This window comes from Ranitomeya imitator, chromosome 2, assembly GCF_032444005.1.
Source record: "Ranitomeya imitator isolate aRanImi1 chromosome 2, aRanImi1.pri, whole genome shotgun sequence".
Lineage (NCBI taxonomy): Eukaryota > Metazoa > Chordata > Amphibia > Anura > Dendrobatidae > Ranitomeya > Ranitomeya imitator.
In genome coordinates, this window is record NC_091283.1 from 374603122 (window position 1) to 374622940 (window position 19819).

The 19819-nt window shown below is 46.0% G+C and overlaps 1 protein-coding gene across 1 annotated transcript in view; it reads right to left on the minus strand.

Annotated features, from left to right (window-relative positions):
- Positions 1 to 7221: 7221 nt before the first annotated feature.
- LOC138664006 (zinc finger protein 182-like) overlaps positions 7222 to 19819 on the minus strand; it is an 82799-nt gene continuing 70201 nt past the window's right edge. Inside the window, exon 11 of the mRNA XM_069750400.1 lies at positions 7222 to 15392. Coding sequence (XP_069606501.1) covers positions 13867 to 15392 — 1526 coding nt within the window. The 3' untranslated portion in view covers positions 7222 to 13866. The remainder of the gene's footprint in view (positions 15393 to 19819) is intronic.

The window sequence follows — 19819 nt, forward strand, 5'->3', positions numbered from 1 at the left end:
CAACCGCTTGGCGGACTCGAGATAAGTCAAGTTCTTATGATCAGTCAAGACCACCACGCGATGCTTAGCTCCTTCAAGCCAATGACGCCACTCCTCGAATGCCCACTTCATGGCCAGCAACTCTCGATTGCCCACATCATAATTTCGCTCAGCAGGCGAAAACTTCCTGGAAAAGAAGGCGCATGGTTTCATCACCGAGCAATCAGAACTTCTCTGCGACAAAACAGCCCCTGCTCCAATCTCAGAAGCATCAACCTCGACCTGGAACGGAAGCGAAACATCTGGTTGACACAACACAGGGGCAGAAGAAAAACGACGCTTCAACTCTTGAAAAGCTTCCACCGCAGCAGAAGACCAATTGACCAAATCAGCACCTTTCTTGGTCAAATCGGTCAATGGTTTAGCAATACTAGAAAAATTGCAGATGAAGCGACGATAAAAATTAGCAAAGCCCAGGAACTTTTGCAGACTTTTCAGAGATGTCGGCTGAGTCCAATTATGGATGGCTTGGACCTTAACAGGGTCCATCTCGATAGTAGAAGGGGAAAAGATGAACCCCAAAAATGAAACCTTCTGAACACCAAAGAGACACTTTGATCCCTTCACAAAGAATTAGCACGCAGGACCTGAAACACCGTTTTAACCTGCTTCACATGAGACTCCCAATCATCCGAGAAGATCAAAATGTCATCTAAGTACACAATCAGGAATTTATCCAGGTACTCTCGGAAGATGTCATGCATAAAGGACTGAAACACTGATGGAGCATTGGCAAGTCCGAATGGCATTACTAGATACTCAAAATGGCCCTCGGGCGTATTAAATGCAGTTTTCCACTCATCGCCTCGCTTAATACGCACAAGATTATACGCACCACGAAGATCTATCTTGGTGAACCAACTAGCCCCCTTAATCCGAGCAAACAAATCAGATAACAATGGCAAGGGGTACTGAAATTTAACCGTGATCTTATTTAGAAGGCGGTAATCTATACAAGGTCTCAGTGAACCATCCTTCTTGGCTACAAAAAAGAACCCTGCTCCTAATGGCGACGATGACGGGTGAATATGCCCCTTCTCCAAAGACTCCTTCACATAACTCCGCATAGCGGCGTGCTCAGGCACAGATAAATTAAACAGTCGACCTTTTGGGAATTTACTACCAGGAATCAAATCGATAGCACAATCACAATCCCTATGCGGAGGTAGGGTATCGGACTTGGGCTCATCAAATAAATCCCGGTAATCAGACAAGAACTCAGGAACCTCAGAAGGGGTGGATGACGAAATAGTCAAAAATGGGACATCACCATGTACCCCCTGACAACCCCAGCTGGACACAGACATGGATTTCCAATCTAATACTGGATTATGGACTTGTAGCCATGGCAACCCCAACACGACCACATCATGCAGATTATGCAACACCAGAAAGCGAATAACCTCCTGATGTGCAGGAGCCATGCACATGGTCAGCTGGGTCCAGTACTGAGGCTTATTCTTGGCCAAAGGCGTAGCATCAATTCCTCTCAATGGAATAGGACACTGCAAGGGCTCCAAGAAAAACCCACAACGCCTAGCATACTCCAAGTCCATCAAATTCAGAGCAGCGCCTGAGTCCACAAATGCCATGACAGAATACGATGACAAAGATCAGATCAAGGTAACAGACAGAAGAAATTTTGACTGTACCGTACCAATGGTGGCAGACCTAGCGAACCGCTTAGTGCGCTTAGGACAATCAGAGATAGCATGAGTGGAATCACCACAGTAGAAACACAGACCATTCAGACGTCTGTGTTCTTGCCGTTCAACTCTGGTCAAAGTCCTATCGCACTGCATAGGCTCAGGTTTAAGCTCAGGTAATACCGCCAAATGGTGCACAGATTTACGCTCGCGCAAGCGTCGACCGATCTGAATGGCCAAAGACATAGACTCATTCAGACCAGCAGGCATAGGAAATCCCACCATGACATCCTTAAGGGCTTCAGAGAGACCTTTTCTGAAAATAGCTGCGAGCGCACCTTCATTCCACTGAGTGAGTACGGACCACTTTCTAAATTTCTGACAATATACCTCTATTTCATCCTGACCCTGACACAGAGCCAGCAAATTCTTCTCTGCCTGATCCACAGAATTAGGCTCATCGTACAGCAATCCGAGCGCCAGGAAAAATGCATCGATATTACTTAATGCAGGATCTCCTGACGCAAGAGAAAATGCCCAGTCCTGAGGGTCGCCACGCAAAAAATAAATAACGATCCTAACTTGTTGAACTGGGTCACCAGAGGAGCAAGGTTTCAAAGCCAGAAATAGTTTACAATTATTTTTGAAACTCAGAAATTTAGTTCTATCTCCAAAAAACAAATCAGGAATAGGAATTCTCGGTTCTAACATAGAATTCTGAACCACAAAGTCTTGAATACTTTGTACTCTTGCCGTGAGCTGATCCACACATGAAGACAGACTTTTAATGTCCATTGCTACACCTGTGTACTGAACCACCCAAATGTCTAGGGGAAAAAAAAGGCAAAACACAGTGCAAAGAAAAAAAAATGGTCTCAGAACTTCTTTTTTCCCTCTATTGGAAATCATTAATACTTTTGGCCTCCAGTACTGTTATGAAAGGTAATTCAGTACCACAATGGACATAGAGGTCAGCGCACATACAGTGACCTGGCAATAACCAAAAAACAAGAACGAGCTCTGAGACGTGGGAACTCTGTTGACCGCAATCCCTAATCCTCTCAAACCACACTAAAGGCAGCCGTGGATTGCGCCTAACGCTCCCTATGCAACTCGGCACGGCCTGAGAAACTAGCTAGCCTGAAGATAGAAAATAAGCCTACCTTGCCTCAGAGAAATACCCCAAAGGAAAAGGCAGCCCCCACATATAATGACTGTGAGTTAAGATGAAAAGACAAACGTAGAGATGAAATAGATTTAGCAAAGTGAGGCCCAACTTTCTGAACAGAGCGAGGATAGGAAAGGTAACTTTGCGGTCAACACAAAACCCTACAAACAACCACGCAAAGGGGGCAAAAAGACCCTCCGTACCGAACTAACGGCACGGAGGTACACCCTCTGCATCCCAGAGCTTCCAGCAAGCAGAAAAAAACAAATTGACAAGCTGGACAGAAAAAAACAGCAAATAGCAAGAGGAACTTAGCTATGCAGAGCAGCAGGCCACAGGAACGATCCAGGAGGAAACAAGTCCAATACTAGAACATTGACTGGAGGCCAGGATCAAAGCACTAGGTGGAGTTAAATAGAGCAGCACCTAACGACTTCACCACATCACCTGAGGAAGGAAACTCAAGCCGCAGTACCACTTTCCTCCACCAACGGAAGCTCACAGAGAGAACCAGCCGAAGTACCACTTGTGACCACAGGAGGGAGCTCTGCCACAGAATTCACAACAGGAACCATTCAGATGCCGCACGGGCTACTTGTGCCTGGTATGCAGGAAGGTACGCGAGGTTCTTGCCACCTTCTTACACTCCAGGTTCCTTGAAATATGGTCATCCTCGACCATAGTGACACCTGAAAACTCAAAATTGCATATAACACATAAGTAAGGTCAATACAGTCTCGATTTAACACTTCTGGTGGGTCAACCGTGAACCCGGCTCTACTCGGTTAGAGCCCTGGAACAGCAGAGTTCAGTTCTTTCAATGTGGGTCTACCTGACCCCGGTCCCCTGGTTCCTGGGACCCACATACGGTGTCAAACAACAACAGATCAGGCCTACGGGCCAGTGCTTTCATGCTCTGTGTAGCCAAACACAGGAAGTTACTTACAATACATGGCCCAGTGGCCAAGTCAGCAGTCCATTCAGTCCTGACCCAGCTCGCTCCTCGGGTCCTCCAGATCAAGTTCCCCCCCCCCCACAATTAACCAGCCCACAAGCTTAGCAGTAAAATTTGTGCGCAAACAAACTTGAAGGGGGAAAAACACAGTCCTTACTTGGTGACTGATGGCCACTCCTGACGCCTCAGTCCTTTAGCGCCATACAGGGCTCCCTGCCCTCTCAGGAACGCAGAACAGTCCCTGGTACTTTTCACAGGTGCAACCGGCACAACAAAAAAAAATTTCTTTTGGAAACAGGACCACATCATTTGATGCCAGATATCTGAGCAGCATAATGGGCTGCATTCGGGCCCTGCACCACTATGTACATGTGGCCCAAAGATTCACTGAAAGAGGATTTCCCACTATTCCTTCTGCTTCTCACACTCTTCAGCTGTGAGCCCAGGGTCTCCAGAGCTTTTGGCTTCTTTCCTCCAGCAGTGACCGACTCTGCAAATTTGGAGCCTCCAACTCCAGTGACCCGACTGTGACCACCAATTTTTTTGAGGGCGACTCTTCCCTCTGGCTTACTGTGGGGGTAGCGACCATTGCAGGAGGCCACATATAACACCACACTTCCCTCCTCGATGCTGGAGAGCACTTTTACTGCCACTGCATAAGGGATGGAATAGGTGCGGGAACTGGGGTGAGGGTAAGGGCCCCGTCACACATAGCGACGCTTAAGCGATCCCGACAACGATACGACCTGTCAGGGATCGTTGCTGCGTCGCTATGTGGTCGCTGGTGAGATGTCAAACAGTGAGATCTCCCCAACGACGTAGCAGCGATGCGGCGACCTGTAGCGACCTGTACAACGATGCTATTTCATGACGATTCAATGGGACGTCCTGTCAACGAGGTCGATGGTAAGGTGTCAAACACAGCGATGTGTGCTACCCAGCGGGACCTCAACGATCAAAAAACGGTCCAGGCCATTCCGACACGACCAGCGATCTCACAGCAGGGGCCTGGTCGCTGCTACGTGTCACACATAGCGAGATCGCTACTGAGGTCGCTGTTGCGTCACAAAACTTGTGACTCAGCAGCGATCTCGCTAGCGATCTCGCTATGTGTGACGGGGGCTTTAGTATCGCACTCACTGTGGCTGCATCCAGCTGCGACGGTTCACCACAGCGGTCACCCAAACTCAAGATCATAGCTGCAACGGTCCCTCTTTCCACTGCTTCTGCCTTCTTGACTGCTTCTCCACACCCGCGGTGCTCCAGCTCCCGGCATTATTCCACGTCATTCAGACAGGTATCTCACTGGGCAATGGCGTCTCTCTTCCAGACAAGCCATCTTACACTTCTGGGTTCCACCAATTCATGGGCGGTATCCCACTTAGCTGTTCCACCCATTTCCTTGTTCTGATGTACAGGTGGGAACTTCCTCTTCGCCTGCACCCATTTAGGGAGGGCCTCTTTCACAAAGGGACGTGGCTTTCTTCTTTTTGGCGCCAACATGCTTCTTTGACATCAAAGAAAGGCAGCCTTATCCTTAGTTTTTGCACCAATGGCCACCATCTTGTGGGTAGCGGTCGGCGCCATCTTTAATTCTTTCATGGCGAGCAACAAATCACAAATCTCAGGCATTTCTTCCATCAGTCTTTAGGTTGCAGGGCTGCTGAGGTCGGATCCTGCCGACTACGCCAAGTGTAACAAGGTGGCCTGGGGCGGTAGTCCCAGCCGAGTCAACTAAGTCACAGTCAGTAGACACCCTGGAACATTGTACATAAAATAGAAAGGACAGATGCAGCCGCCAGACAAGTTACCTCTTCTCCTCAGTCACTGTAGTCCAGACAATCAGGATCCAGGAACACAGTAATAATCCAACAGGGAAACTATTTTATAGGATAAACAGGGTAAGAAAAAGGTAGTAGCAGTAAATATAGCAAAACTTCCTGCTCTTTCCCTATTCTTCTTCACTGCAGTGTCAGCAGCAGCAGTGGAGATGCTTCCGTGGCTGGTATCTGGACACTTATTGTCCCTTCGGCGGAGCACTCACACAGTCTCGGTGCCTGACAGTCTTGGCAGCAATTTTTTCCCCAGCAGGGGGGTCCCTTCTGTCCCACCCGGGGACACACTAATGCCCCAGATGGGGGCTCCTTCTGTCCCGGATGGGGATGCACATATGCCGGAACCTGGAGGCTTAAAGTCCCTTCGGCAGGGCACCTATGCAGGCCTGTGGCCGCTTCACTGCCCGTGGGTTCGGGGACAGCACTTTTTCTCCCCTTCAGGGGAGTCTTTGGCTCCACACGCTGGAACACAACTTGCCACGGCCATGCCTAGCCAGGCCATGCTGCTGGAAGCAGAGCTTCCTGCTTCTTTGAGGCTGCTAACCCAGCCCCTTTCATTAACTCTCTCTATCCCTGCACTAATCATGTCTAATACAGTGCAATGGCAATATACATTGACATGACAGATATAAAACATTTCACATTACACAGTACATATAAGACACGGCACATTAACCCAATTAAACATAAGGGAATCATTCAGGTGCCACACGGCTACATGTGACTGGTATGCAGGACAAAGACAGCACAAACGCAGGCATTTAAGGTGTTGGTGAGAGGGAGTAGGAATAGGTGTTAGTGGTGACATCTTTCAAAATCTAGTATACGATTTATTATCTGCTTTTGAAAATGGAACATTTAATAAAGTTAGGTCCGGACCACTTACTGTTTGGCTGATCCATAACTCTGTAAAGAAGCCCTCACTTTGTATACATCTGTGTGGAAAAACTGGACCCCACCTAAACTACTACATCTAGATAGGTTTGAAAATTGGACTTCATCAGTTATTACAAGACTCAGACATCTATTGTACAATAATGCTCTCTGTTCATCTCAGCAATTACAGGAGGAATAGAATCTCCTTATAGATTAATTTATTGTTATATTCAGATACAACAAACCTTTAATGCACAAAACAGGATTAAGAAACTTTAATTGCAGTCAGACATGTTGCTGAACACAATAGCAAATTCAGGGAGAACGTCTGGTATGATTTCTGGACTTTATAAAATGTCGCCATCTGAAAATTTGGAAAATGATCCCCTTGTAAGTATGGGTAAATGGAAAAGGGACCAGTTACTGACGACCAATGGACAAACATCATTGAAGTGGTCAGAACTATATAAAGTACCTAAGGGAAAGTAGCAGTCTGTCATAATTATATTATTCACGAAGTTTGAATACGTATGGAGGCTAAAGGTCCGGAGTGCTTAGCGGAAGTTGCTGATCTTATAGACATGCTGCGGGATTATAAATACTTTTTTTTTTAGTTATTACAAATTTGTAATCATAATTATCAGGTGTGGTTGAGGTGTTTTTATTAGGGAATGTAGAAGAGCTGACACTGGACACACACGGTAAAACTGTGGTAGGGCATTTATTGTTTCTTGCACATTAATTGATAACATTTAGATACATTCAGACAAACCCTCCTACAAAATGTGATTAACGGGGTCTTTGTCCCTGGGCCTTCTCTACTCGGTATAATGAAACTCACTGATCTGGTTGATATGCAAAGCGTTTGAGTAAAATAGAAACTACCTAAATATGAGGACATTGTCTGATCTATATATCATTGTATAAAGAACGCTAAGTTCTAAGTTAAGTTCTTCTTCTGAGTTAAGAAGAAGAGGGATAAGGAAATATTGGGCATTTTTGGAAGGTTTACGGGGAGATGTTGCAATACTCTTGTCCATATAGTGAATAAATATGTAGCTGTGAAATATTCAAAGAAACATTGCATTTAATTTTTAGATAACAAATGTATATGAATAACTTCATATTTTTTAATTCACATGTAAATTATAACTTTGTTGTTTATTTCTTTGTCATTACTTTGACTCGCTGTTATTTGTTTTCTTGCAAAGTTTGTCAAAAATATATGGTTTATACCTGTGTGAGTTTTCCTTTGCAGTCACGGGTATTACATACCTGGTAATGTGTTTTTTCATGAGACATGACGGCCCCACGAGAGAGGGGATCTGCCCATCAAGGACAGGAAACCTTCATCATAAAAGGAGCGGCTCCTCTCTCCACATCAGTTGTTTTACAGAGTACGAGAGGAACTCCGCCGGTTAGTGTACACATAAATAATACATCCTATACGGTTCTATTCACCGACACCCGAGGGAGTGTTTAATACAAATAATGCTAATAATGCACCCAACTAATGACGTGATCAAAAGGGTGAGAATATAAGGGTGCCGTCATGTCTCATGAAAAAACACATTACCAGGTATGTAATGCCCGTGTTTTTCCATCATACATGACGGCACCACGAGAGAGTTACAGAGATTTGTATTCTCTTTTAGGGAGGGATCACTGCTTGTAACACTCTTCTCCCAAATGTGAGATCAGAGGTAGCAGATCGGTCTAGCCTATAATGTTTAAAAAATGTAGACGGAGAGGACCAAGTGGCTGCCTTACAGATTTGGTCGATGGTAGCATATGCTCTCTCCGCCCAAGATGCCGCCATGGCCCTCATGGAGTGGGCTTTCAGACCCTGTGGAACAACCCTGCCTGCACTACTATACGCTAGAATAATGGCCTCTCTCACCCATTTAGCTATAGTCTGTTTTGAGGCTTTAAGGCCCTTCCTTGACCCCTGGAATGAAACAAATAAAGCTCTCTGTTTCCTCCATGATTTTGTGATTTCTAAATATTGTAGGATACATCTCCTGACATCTAGGCAATGGAGTTTCTCCTCTTTCTTGTTACTAGGATTGGGACAGAAAGAGGGTAGGGTTATATCCTGAGCCCTATGGAATCTCGATACCACTTTGGGAAGATATGCCGGATCTAATTTTAATACAACCCTATCGTCCATAATTTGTGTGTAAGGGGGTTAGCTGACAACGCGTGTAAATTTCCAAACCTACGAGCCGATGTAAGTGCCACTAACAAAGCTGTTATTAATGTTAGTACTTTATCTGAAGTTGTATTTAACGGCTCAAAGGGGCTTACTGTCAGAGCTGTCAACACTAAATTTAGATCCCATGGTGGAGGAGTAGGGGATGGAACAGAGTCAGCTCTACTACAGGCTCGGACAAACCTCATCACCCACCTGTTGCTTGCCAGGTCAGAGTTGAACAAGGCTGCTAAAGCTGAAATGTGTACTTTGAGGGTACTAACAGCTAATCCCAGATCTAAGCCCTTTTGCAGAAACTCCAGAATTGCCACTATCGGGACCTCCCCTTCCCGTATTGGCCCTGAGCTGGAGAGGAATTTCTTCCATATTCTCCCTAGATCTTGGTCGTTACTGGTTTTCTGCTACTGAGCAAAGTGGATATTAAACCAGCTGAGAACCCTTCTTTCTCTAACAACGACCGTTCAAATGCCAGGCTGTCAAATGTAGCCTGGAATTCTGTGGGTGGTTGATGGGACCCTGTATTAGAAGGTCCTGGTCTTCCGGGAGTACCCACGGGTCCGTCACTGACATCACTCTCAGCCAGTAAAACCATGGTCTTTTCGGCCAGAAGGGAGCTATTACAATCACTCTGGCCTTGTCCTCCCTGATCTTCATAACTGCTGGGATTAGACATATCGGTGGGAAGGCATACAAGAGACCTGACGTCCATTCTATACTTAAGGCGCCTACTGCCAAAGGTCTGTCTGCTGGGTTCAGGGAGCAGAACGATTGAACTTTTTTGTTGGCTTTTGAGGCAAAGAGGTCTACACTGGGTTTTCCCCACAAGTGCACTATCCATTGAAAAATTGACTTTTTTAGGGACCATTCCCCTTGCCTTAAGTGGTTCCTGCTCAAAAAGTCTGCCTTTATATTGTCCACACCTCGAATATGCAGGGCCGATAATGAGAGGAAATGCCTTTCGGCTACAGTCATGAGTCTTTCGGCTATGTGCATCAGTGACCGAGAACGGGTGCCCCCTTGGTGGTTCAAGTATGCGACCGCTGTTCGGTTGTCTGATAGGACTCTCACATGATGCCCTGTCAAGTGTGGAAGTAACCTCCTTAGCGCTCTTTCGATTGCAGGAGTTCCCACTCATTTGAGGATAGATTTTTCTCCTCTTGAGCCCCGGGGTCTTGGACCCATAGTGTGTCTGAGTGAGCTCCCCACCCCCCATGGACTGGCGTCTGTTGTGATTATTTTGGAGGCTTTGTATGTCCAGGGAACTCCTCTCGGAGATGACTCTATCTGTAACCACCATCTGAGTGATTGGAGTACAGAGAGTGGAAGAATGAGCTTCTGCTCTAGCTGCCCCTGAAGTTCCAGGTCGTTCTGCAGCACACACCATTGCAGTTCTCTTGCATGGAACTGGGCCCATTTTACCGCCGGTATGCAGGAGGTTAGGGACCCTAACACTGACAAAGCTTTCCTTAAAGTCATCTCTGTTTTTTTTTATGTTGTCATGATCATCTGTTTGATTTTGACCTCTTTTTCCTCTGGGAGGCGACACTCCTGCGTCACGGAGTCTACCGTTATCCCTAGGAAATTCTGGACCATTGCTGGCTCTAGTTTGGATTTCTTGAGGTTCAGTTGCCATCCTAGTGTCTGTAGAGTGTCCATCACTATTCTGACATGCTCCTGACAGTGAGAAAAGTTTTTCCCCACTATCAGGAAGTCGTCTAAGTAGGGTATTATCAGAGTGTCTTTTTTTCTGAGATGTGCTGTGACCTCTGCAATCAGTTTTGTAAACACCCGCAGGGCTGTTGATATCCCAAAGGGCAGAGCCCTGTACTGAAAGTGACGAAACTGGGACCCCATCTGAACTGCCACTCTGAGAAACTGACGATCTTCTTGTCTGATTGGGACGTGGTAATAAGCGTCCTTTAGGTCTAGGACCGCCATGTAACACCGTCGATATAGGAGCTTCACTGCAGATTTTATTGTCTCCATCTTGAACGATGGAATTATTAGGAATTTGTTAAGGCCTTTTAAATTTATTATTGTCCTCCAAGAATTGTCCGGTTTTTTATGAGAAAATGGGGGGAATAAAATCCTTCCATCCTTTCCTCCTTTGGAACTTCTTCCAAGACGTGTTTGTCTAGGAGTGATGTTACTTCCCCTTCCAGACTGTCTTGTTTCTCTTGGGAGGACTGTACCGCGGTCTGCATGTATCTTCTTGGAGGCCAATGGTGGAATTTTAATTTTAGGCCTGATGCTATGATCTGACGGATCCATATGCTGGAGGAGATCCTCTCCCACGCTGGAAGGAAGTGAGAGAGCCTCCCTCCCACCTGAGAAGGACCGTCACTGGGAGGGTTTCTCGGTGTCCCTGGGAGACTTGCCAAAATAGAAGCCTCTTCCTCCCCTGGGTCGCTTGTCCAAGTTGCTCCTGTCTCGGTCTCTAAACTGCTGCCTTCGGAATTTTCCGTTTCTCTGAAAGGAGCGCCGGAAGGGCTGAAATGGCTGCTTTTTGTTTTTTGTCACCGGCTTTTTCAAATACCTCGTCTAATGCCAGTCCAAACAGGAAATTCCCCTCACATGGCAAAGAGCAAAGTTTCATCTTTGCCTGAGTATCTCCTGGCCAGCATTTAGCCATACGGCACGGTGCCCTGTGTTGGCTAAACTGTGGATTTTGCTGCCAGTCTAGCCGAGTCTGCTGATGCTTCAGCTAGAAACACTGCCGCTGCGCTCATGGTTTTGCCTCCAGGATAGTTTCTCTGGGAACTTTTTGTTCTACCTGTTCCTCCAGGTTGTCTATCCAGATTTTTAGGGATCTGGCTACTCAAGTGGCCGCGATAGCTAGCCTTAGTGCTCCTGCTGAAACTTCCCATGCTGTTTTCAGGGAACCGTCCACTTTTCTATCCAGAGGTTATTTAAGAGAACCTAAGTCCTCGAATGGCAGGGAGGATTTTCTGGCAACTTTTGAAATTGCCACATCAATTTTTGGGACTCTATCCCAAGATGAGGACGCCTCCTCTTCAAAAGGATACCTTCTCTTTAGGGAGGTGGTTATTTGGGACCTTTTTTCCGTTTTTTGCCATTCCCTTTTAATCAGTTCTTGTAGTTGTTCATTAATAGGGAATGACCTCCGTTTTTTCTTTTGTAGACCACTGAACATAAGTTCTTGGGCCGTCTTTTATGCCTTCTCATCTACCAGCCCCATGGTAGAGTGAACAGCTTTTATAAGCTTATCCGTAGCCTCCGCTGGAAAAGCATCTTCCTCCTCTGAGCTACAATCTGAGCGGCGGGCTGTATCTGAGTCCTCCTCTGACTCTGAGGAATCCCTTTGGGATGCTACTGAGGGGCTGGATCTGTCCCTAGATCTGGCATCTGTGTCGGCTGTCTGTAGCACTTTTACAGACCTAGAGACCTCGGACTGGATCAGAGATCTTAGGCTCTCCGTAAAGGAGGGTGTTTCCTCCGCCACTGTCTTGTTGATACACTCGTGACAGTCTTTTACCCCAAGATGTCTTTAAAGGCTTTTTACACAAGGGACATTCCTTATTTTTGGTTTGTCCCTTATACTTTTTGGGGACCTCCTATACTCCACCCCGCAATGTATGTAAGAAAAGAGGGGAGAAACGGAGATAAGAGAAGAGAAAAGAACAGACATTAGCGTGCTGGACTTTCTCGAAGTTCACTCACCACTCGGACGCTTTCAAAGTACGGGTACCGAATCCGGAGGTTGGCTGGTTTTCTCCGTGTCTCCCAATGAGACCAGGGACCCCTCCTTGGTATGCCGATCCGTCTGTACGCTGTCCGAGCGGCTTCTGCTGCTGCCATGGTGGATCTGGCTCTTCTCACTCGAGCGAGATCGCCTCTTCTGCACCTCTTGCTGTGGCATTAAATGTTCTGGTGAAAAGCTCTCCATCATACACACCACCACGTAACAAGAGTAGTCACCTTCAACCTGGCCTGGTTTTAGTGACACAGGGCAGCACTTCTGGTTCGTTTAAATAGATTCATTTCCTCCTTTTTTTTTTAATGAATCACCTGGTTGATCCTGCCATTACTGGTCGCTTCAGTAGTCAGGTTCATGTGCGCACCTATCATGATTTGATTACCTGGCTGATTGTGCCTGCACCACTTCCGGTGCTCATAGATGCAATCAATCACCTGGTTGATCCTGCATCTGCCGCCGCTAGCGCAACGCCTGCGCTGTATAATGATATCTAAGCGCGCCTCCGGCAACCACTGCCGGGGCGCGCTACTTAATTAACCATTCACCTGGTTGATCCTGCTCCAAGTGCCGCCGCTGGGTCCTGCGCGCACACCCGGCACTTACTTCCGGTGCACGCTGCTCTGCATTCCTCCAGCGCCAATGTGCACTACTTCCAGGCGCGCACCCGGCCCTTACTTCCGATGCGCGCCGAAGATTTCAGCCCTCCTGCCCCAGTGCCCTGCACAAACGTTCCGCCCGTACTGCGCCACCTCCTGGGAACATGGCGCCGGCCAGGCAGGAAACTCCACGCCGTTCGACACTCCACACTCACCCCCAGATCCATGCTGCCAGATACCGCTCCATACCTCTCCGCTGTCTCAGGTACCGACCAGGGAGGAAGGAGGGAAGGTGAGGCCCATCTGCAGTGCTCAACAGGGATGGCATAAAACCTCCGAGGAGCCTTACCTAGCCTGGGCACCGATGTGCCTCACAGGCTGCATGGCCACCATAGTCAACAGGGAGGGAGCACCATTGTGACCTCCGAGGACAACAATTAGCAGGTGGATTTTTTACATGGCAACAGGGATGGTCACCAGCCATGGCCTCCGAGGCTCCAACATCACCCGGGCATTTGCCTCACAGGCTATGGCCATGCTTCGCTCAGGAGGGGCATGGAATACATGACCCCCGAGGCTACTACCGGTACCTGGTGACGGGTGCAGCAGACCAGCGCCTGCCCAAATCCACCCGACCCAGGCATCCTCTTCTGTCTTCATCAGAAGTCTTCTATCTTGAGGGTTCTCCGTCAAGGACAGGAAACCAACTGATGTGGAGAGAGGTGCCGCCCCTTTCATCCTGAAGGTGTCCTATCCTTGATGGGCGGATCCCCCCTCTCGTGGTGCCGTCATGTATGATGGAAAAAAACATTTCCCACCTTTTAGGTATGATAATGGCTTTTCCCTTGGTGAGATATTGGAGGTTTATCAAGACTCCATTTATTGGTAAAATCTTTCTCAAATTCTGAACATGAAAAAGGCTTTTCCACTGTGTGAGTTCTCTGATGTGTAACAAGATAAGAGCTATCTGCAAAACATTTCCCACATTCTAAACATGAAAATAGCTTCTCTCCTGTGTGAGTTTTCTGGTGTTTAACAAGATATGATTTATTTGCAAAACATTTCCCACATTCTAAACATGAAAATGGCTTCACTCCTGTGTGACTTCTCTGATGTACAGTAAGACGTGATCTATCTGCAAAACATTTCTGACATTCTGAACATGAAAATGGCTTCACTCCTGTGTGACTTCTCTGATGTCTATTAAGAATTGATTTTTCTGCAAAACATTTCTCACATTCTGAACATGAAAATGGCTTCTCCCTTGTGTGAGTTCTCTGATGTGTAACAAGATCCGATTTACATGCATAACATTTACCACATTCTGAACATGAAAATGGCTTCTCCCCTGTGTGAGTTCTCTGATGTGTAACAAGATCTGATTTACATGCATAACATTTCCCACATTCTGAACATGAAAATGGCTTCTCCCCAGTGTGAGTTCTCTGATGTGCAACAAGATATGATTTAGTTGCAAAACATTTATCACATTCTGAACATGAAAATGGCTTCTGCCCTGTGTGAGTTTTCCGATGCTTATTAAGAGTTGATTTATCTACAAAACATTTCTCACATTCTGAACATGAAAATGACTTCTCTCCTGTGTGAATTTTCTGATGTTTAAAAAGTTCCGATTTATATGCAAAACATTTACCACATTCTGAACATGAACATCTCTTCTCCATTGTGTGCATTTTCTCATGTTTAAAAAGAGTTGGTTTATCTACAAAACTTTTCTGACATTCTGAACATGAAAATGGCTTTTTGCCTGTGTGAATTTTCTGATGTCTAATAAGAGATGATTTCTGGTTAAAATTTTTCCCACATTCTGAACATAAATATGGCTTCTCCCCTGTGTGAATTCTCTCATGTGCAATTAGTTTTGACTTAATTGCAAAACGTTTCCCACACTCTGAACATGTATATGGCTTCTTCTTTGAGTGAACTTTTTTTTCTGTAACAAGCTCTAATTTTGGGTTAAAATATTCCTCACACTCTGAAGAAAATCTTTGCTCCTCTTTGTTAATTTTTGGATGTGTAACAAAGGAAGTTTTGAGGGAAAAACTGTTTTCAAATTCTAATCTTGAAAATGGCTTGTTTGATGTAAGAGCAGTTAGATTATTGTCATCTCTTTTGTGACTTTTATTTTCCTTAATAGTCTGTGATGAATCATAAGATAGGACCTGTTTAAAAGTGTCAGATGATAGATCTTTTCTGTGAAACGATGACTGCATTTCTGGAATAGTGGCATAGACATCAGTTATATCTTGAGTAATATCAAGGTCATCTGATTTAAAAATTGAAAATGTCAGTTCTCCCCCTGATATTGATTGATTGGTGCAGTCACCTGCCAAAAATAAAGATTATTTTTGAATAAATTATGCTGAATTATATTTTTACAACATTTCTAAAATACCCAAAGAAATTGAAAGTTATGTAACAAATGTCACGCTGTGATGGTCTTTAGCAAGGGAGTGGGGCCTCAAACTGTCCCTGGATATGGGAACCTAACTACCCCATCCCAAGGGTATTCTTGAAGGTAGAGAAACCTGGGTCTCCATCCTTACTATGCTCCTGTTAAACCCTGATCTGTCCCGATCCCCACACCTATGAGGCATGATATAGAAAAGTAAAATAAGCAAGACACAAACACAAAATAGGAATACCGTATATACTCGAGTATAAGCCAAGACCCCTAATTTTGCCACAAAAAAGCTGGGAAAACTTAATGACTCGAGTATAAGCCTAGGGTGGAAAATGCAGCAGCTACTGGTAAATTTCAAAAATAAAAATAGATACCAATAAAAGTAAAATTAATTGAGACACCAGTAGGTTAAGTGTTTTTGAATATCCATATTGAATCAGGAGCCCCATATAATGCTCCATACAGTTTATGATGGGCCCCATAAGATGCTCCATATTAAAATATGCCCCATATAATGCTCCACAAATGCTGATTATGGCCCCATAAGATGCTCCATAGACACATTTGCGCCGCATAATGCTCCACAAATGCTGATTATGGCGCCACTAGATGGTGGCCCGATTCTAACGCATCGGGTATTCTAGAATATGCATGTCCATGTAGTATATTGCCCAGCGACGTAGTATATTGCCCAGGCACGTAGTATATTGGCCAGCCACGTAGTATATTGGCCAGCCACGTAGTATATTGGCCAGCCACGTAGTATATTGCCCAGCCACGTAGTATATTGCCCAGCCACATAGTGTATTGCCCAGCCACATAGTGTATTGCCCAGCCACATAGTGTATTGCCCAGCCACATAGTTTATTGCCCAGCCACATAGTATATTGCACAGCGACAGAGTACACAGCACAGAGCCACGTAGTATAGAGACTATACTATAGAAAATAAACATATACTCACCTTCCAAAGGCCCGTTGAAGTCCTGCTATACTCACCATCCGCCTCCTTTCCAGCTCCTCGTGACGCTCCGGTGACCGTTCCATTGCAAGCGGCAGCTCCCGGTCCCAGGGCTGGTATGAGCAGGACCTGTGATAACGTTGCGGTCACATGACTGTGACGTCATGGCAGGTCCTTGTCGCATACCAGCCCTGGCACCGGAAGCTGCCGCTTGCATGGAGCGGTCACCGGAGCGTCGCGAGGAGCGGGAAAGGCGGCGGATGGTGAGTATAGCAGGTTTTTTGTTTTTTTAACATGACATATTTTTACTATTGACGCTGCATAGGCAGCATCAATAGTAAATACTTGGGGACACACAGGGTTAATAGCAGCGGTAACGGAGTGCGTTACACCGCGGTCCGTTACCGTTGCCATTAACCCTGTGTGAGTGGTGACTTACTGGAGGGGATTATGGAGCGGGCGCCGGGCAGTGAGTGCAGGGGAGTAGGGGAGGGACTAATCAGACTGTGCCCGTCACTGATTGGTCGCGGCAGCCACGACAGGCAGCTACCGAGACCAATCAGCAACGCGGGATTTTCGTTACGGAAGTTGAGGACAGACAGACGGAAGTACCCCTTAGACAATTATATATATAGATAAGATGCTCCACAAATGCTGATTATGGCTCCATAAGATGCTCCATACAGATAATTGCCCCATATAATGCTGCACATGGCCCCATACAGATATTTGCCCCATATAATGCTGCACATGGCCCCATAAGATGCTCCATACAGATATTTACCCCATATAATGCTGCACATGGCCCCATACAGATATTTGCCCCATATAATGCTGCACATGGCCCCATACAGATATTTGCCCCATATAATGCTGCACATGGCTCCATACAGATATTTGCCCCATATAATGCTGCATATGGCCCCATAAGATGCTCCATACAGATATTTGCCCCATATAATGATGCACATAAATGTAAGGTTATACACATGGGAAGAGGGAATCAATATCACCATTACACACTGAACGGGAAACCACTGGGTAAATCTGACAGGGAGAAGGACTTGGGGATCCTAGTTAATGATAAACTTACCTGGAGCAGCCAGTGCCAGGCAGCAGCTGCCAAGGCAAACAGGATCATGGGGTGCATTAAAAGAGGTCTGGATACACATGATGAGAGCATTATACTGCCTCTGTACAAATCCCTAGTTAGACCGCACATGGAGTACTGTGTCCAGTTTTGGGCACCGGTGCTCAGGAAGGATATAATGGAACTAGAGAGAGTACAAAGGAGGGCAACAAAATTAATAAAGGGGATGGGAGAACTACAATACCCAGATAGATTAGCGAATTTAGGATTATTTAGTCTAGAAAAAAGACGACTGAGGGGCGATCTAATAACCATGTATAAGTATATAAGGGGACAATACAAATATCTCGCTGAGGATCTGTTTATACCAAGGAAGGTGACGGGCACAAGGGGGCATTCTTTGCGTCTGGAGGAGAGAAGGTTTTTCCACCAACATAGAAGAGGATTCTTTACTGTTAGGGCAGTGAGAATCTGGAATTGCTTGCCTGAGGAGGTGGTGATGGCGAACTCAGTCGAGGGGTTCAAGAGAGGCCTGGATGTCTTCCTGGAGCAGAACAATATTGTATCATACAATTATTAGGTTCTGTAGAAGGACGTAGATCTGGGTATTTATTATGATGGAATATAGGCTGAACTGGGTGGACAAATGTCTTTTTTCGGCCTTACTAACTATGTTACTATGTTACTATGTTATGTTACATGGCACCATACAGATATTTGCCCCATATAATGCTGCACATGGCCCCATACAGATATTTGCCCCATATAATGCTGCACATGGCCCCATAAGATGATCCATACAGATATTTGCCCCATATAATGCTGCACATGGCACCATACAGATATTTGCCCCATATAATGCTGCACATGGCCACATAAGATGCTCCATACAGATATTTCCCCATATGCTGTTGCTGCAATTTAAAAAAAAAAAAAAAGACATACTCACCTATCAGGCCCCCGGCACTTGCTGTATTCACCTGCTCCGCATTCCACCGTCGGTGCCACTGTGTCTTCCTCGTCCTCTGCACTGATTGTTCAGGCAGAGGGCGGCGCGCACACTAATCGCGTCATCGCACCCTCCGATCTGAGCGTCACTGCAGAGGACGGGGAAGAGGCAGCGGCGGCCGACAGTGGAACGGGGAGCAGGTGAATATCGCGCACTTATACTCACCTGCTCCTGGCGCTGTGTCCCTGGTTCTCCGGCGCTGGCAGCTTCATCCTGTATTGAGCGGTCACATGGTACCACTCATTACAGTAATGAATATGCGGCTCCACCCCTATGGGAGTGGGGTCCATATTCATTACTGTAATGAGCGGTACCATGTGACCGGTCACTACAGGAAGAAGCTGCCAGCGCCGGAGAACCAGGGACACCGCGCCAGGAGCAGGTGAGTATTATTATACAGCTGCCGCTCCCCCTCCCCTGCCGACCCCTGGGTATGACTCAAGTATAAGCAGAGAGGGTCAATTTCAGCCTAAAAAATGGGCTGAAATTCTGGGCTTATACTCGAGTATGTACGGTAATATAAAACCACTATCCTACAAAAGCACTCACCAACAATAGGGAGGAGGATAGGGAAGAATAAACTAAATAAGAATAGGGATCAGGAGATAAACTCAAGTCAACAGAAAAGTACAGATCACTACTACTGCAACTCCACTCCAACTACTCAGCTTTAGCACAGGAAGACACATCTTTCACCGGCAAGGACTACATGCCCAGAGCCAGTATATATACAAAGCGTAAATGATAAGTAGTTGCAGTTAAGAACAACCAAGCTGTAAGGTCTCAGCCAGAATGTAAAGAATCCTTAACCCTCTCAGCACTGAAGGAAAGGAAATCCATTTCAAATAGGACATGAATCACACCATCTCTAAAGAAGACCTTCAATTCATTACCCAACGTGACCATCTAACTCCAGGTCTTCCAGGGGGATGTCAAAACCCCCTCTTCTACGAGGGACCACTGGTCCCTCGGTACCAGGTTTATCCGGATGGGCTACATGTAAGGACCAAATTAGTTTACTGTCATTAACCTCAGATGCTGGTACCCACATCCTCTCTTCAGCACCATACCCCTTCTATTGCAACAAGTATTGTAAAGATCGGCAAACCACATAGGAATTCACAATTCTTACCACGCTGAACTCCAAATTACCATCAACAATAACCGATGGCAGAAGCAAGGGCGACAGCTCCACCGCCACAGGATTAATTATGGTGACCACCTTGTAAGGACCAATAAATCTAACTACAACACTGCATCTAAACAACTAAACAACAACTAAATCTAAAT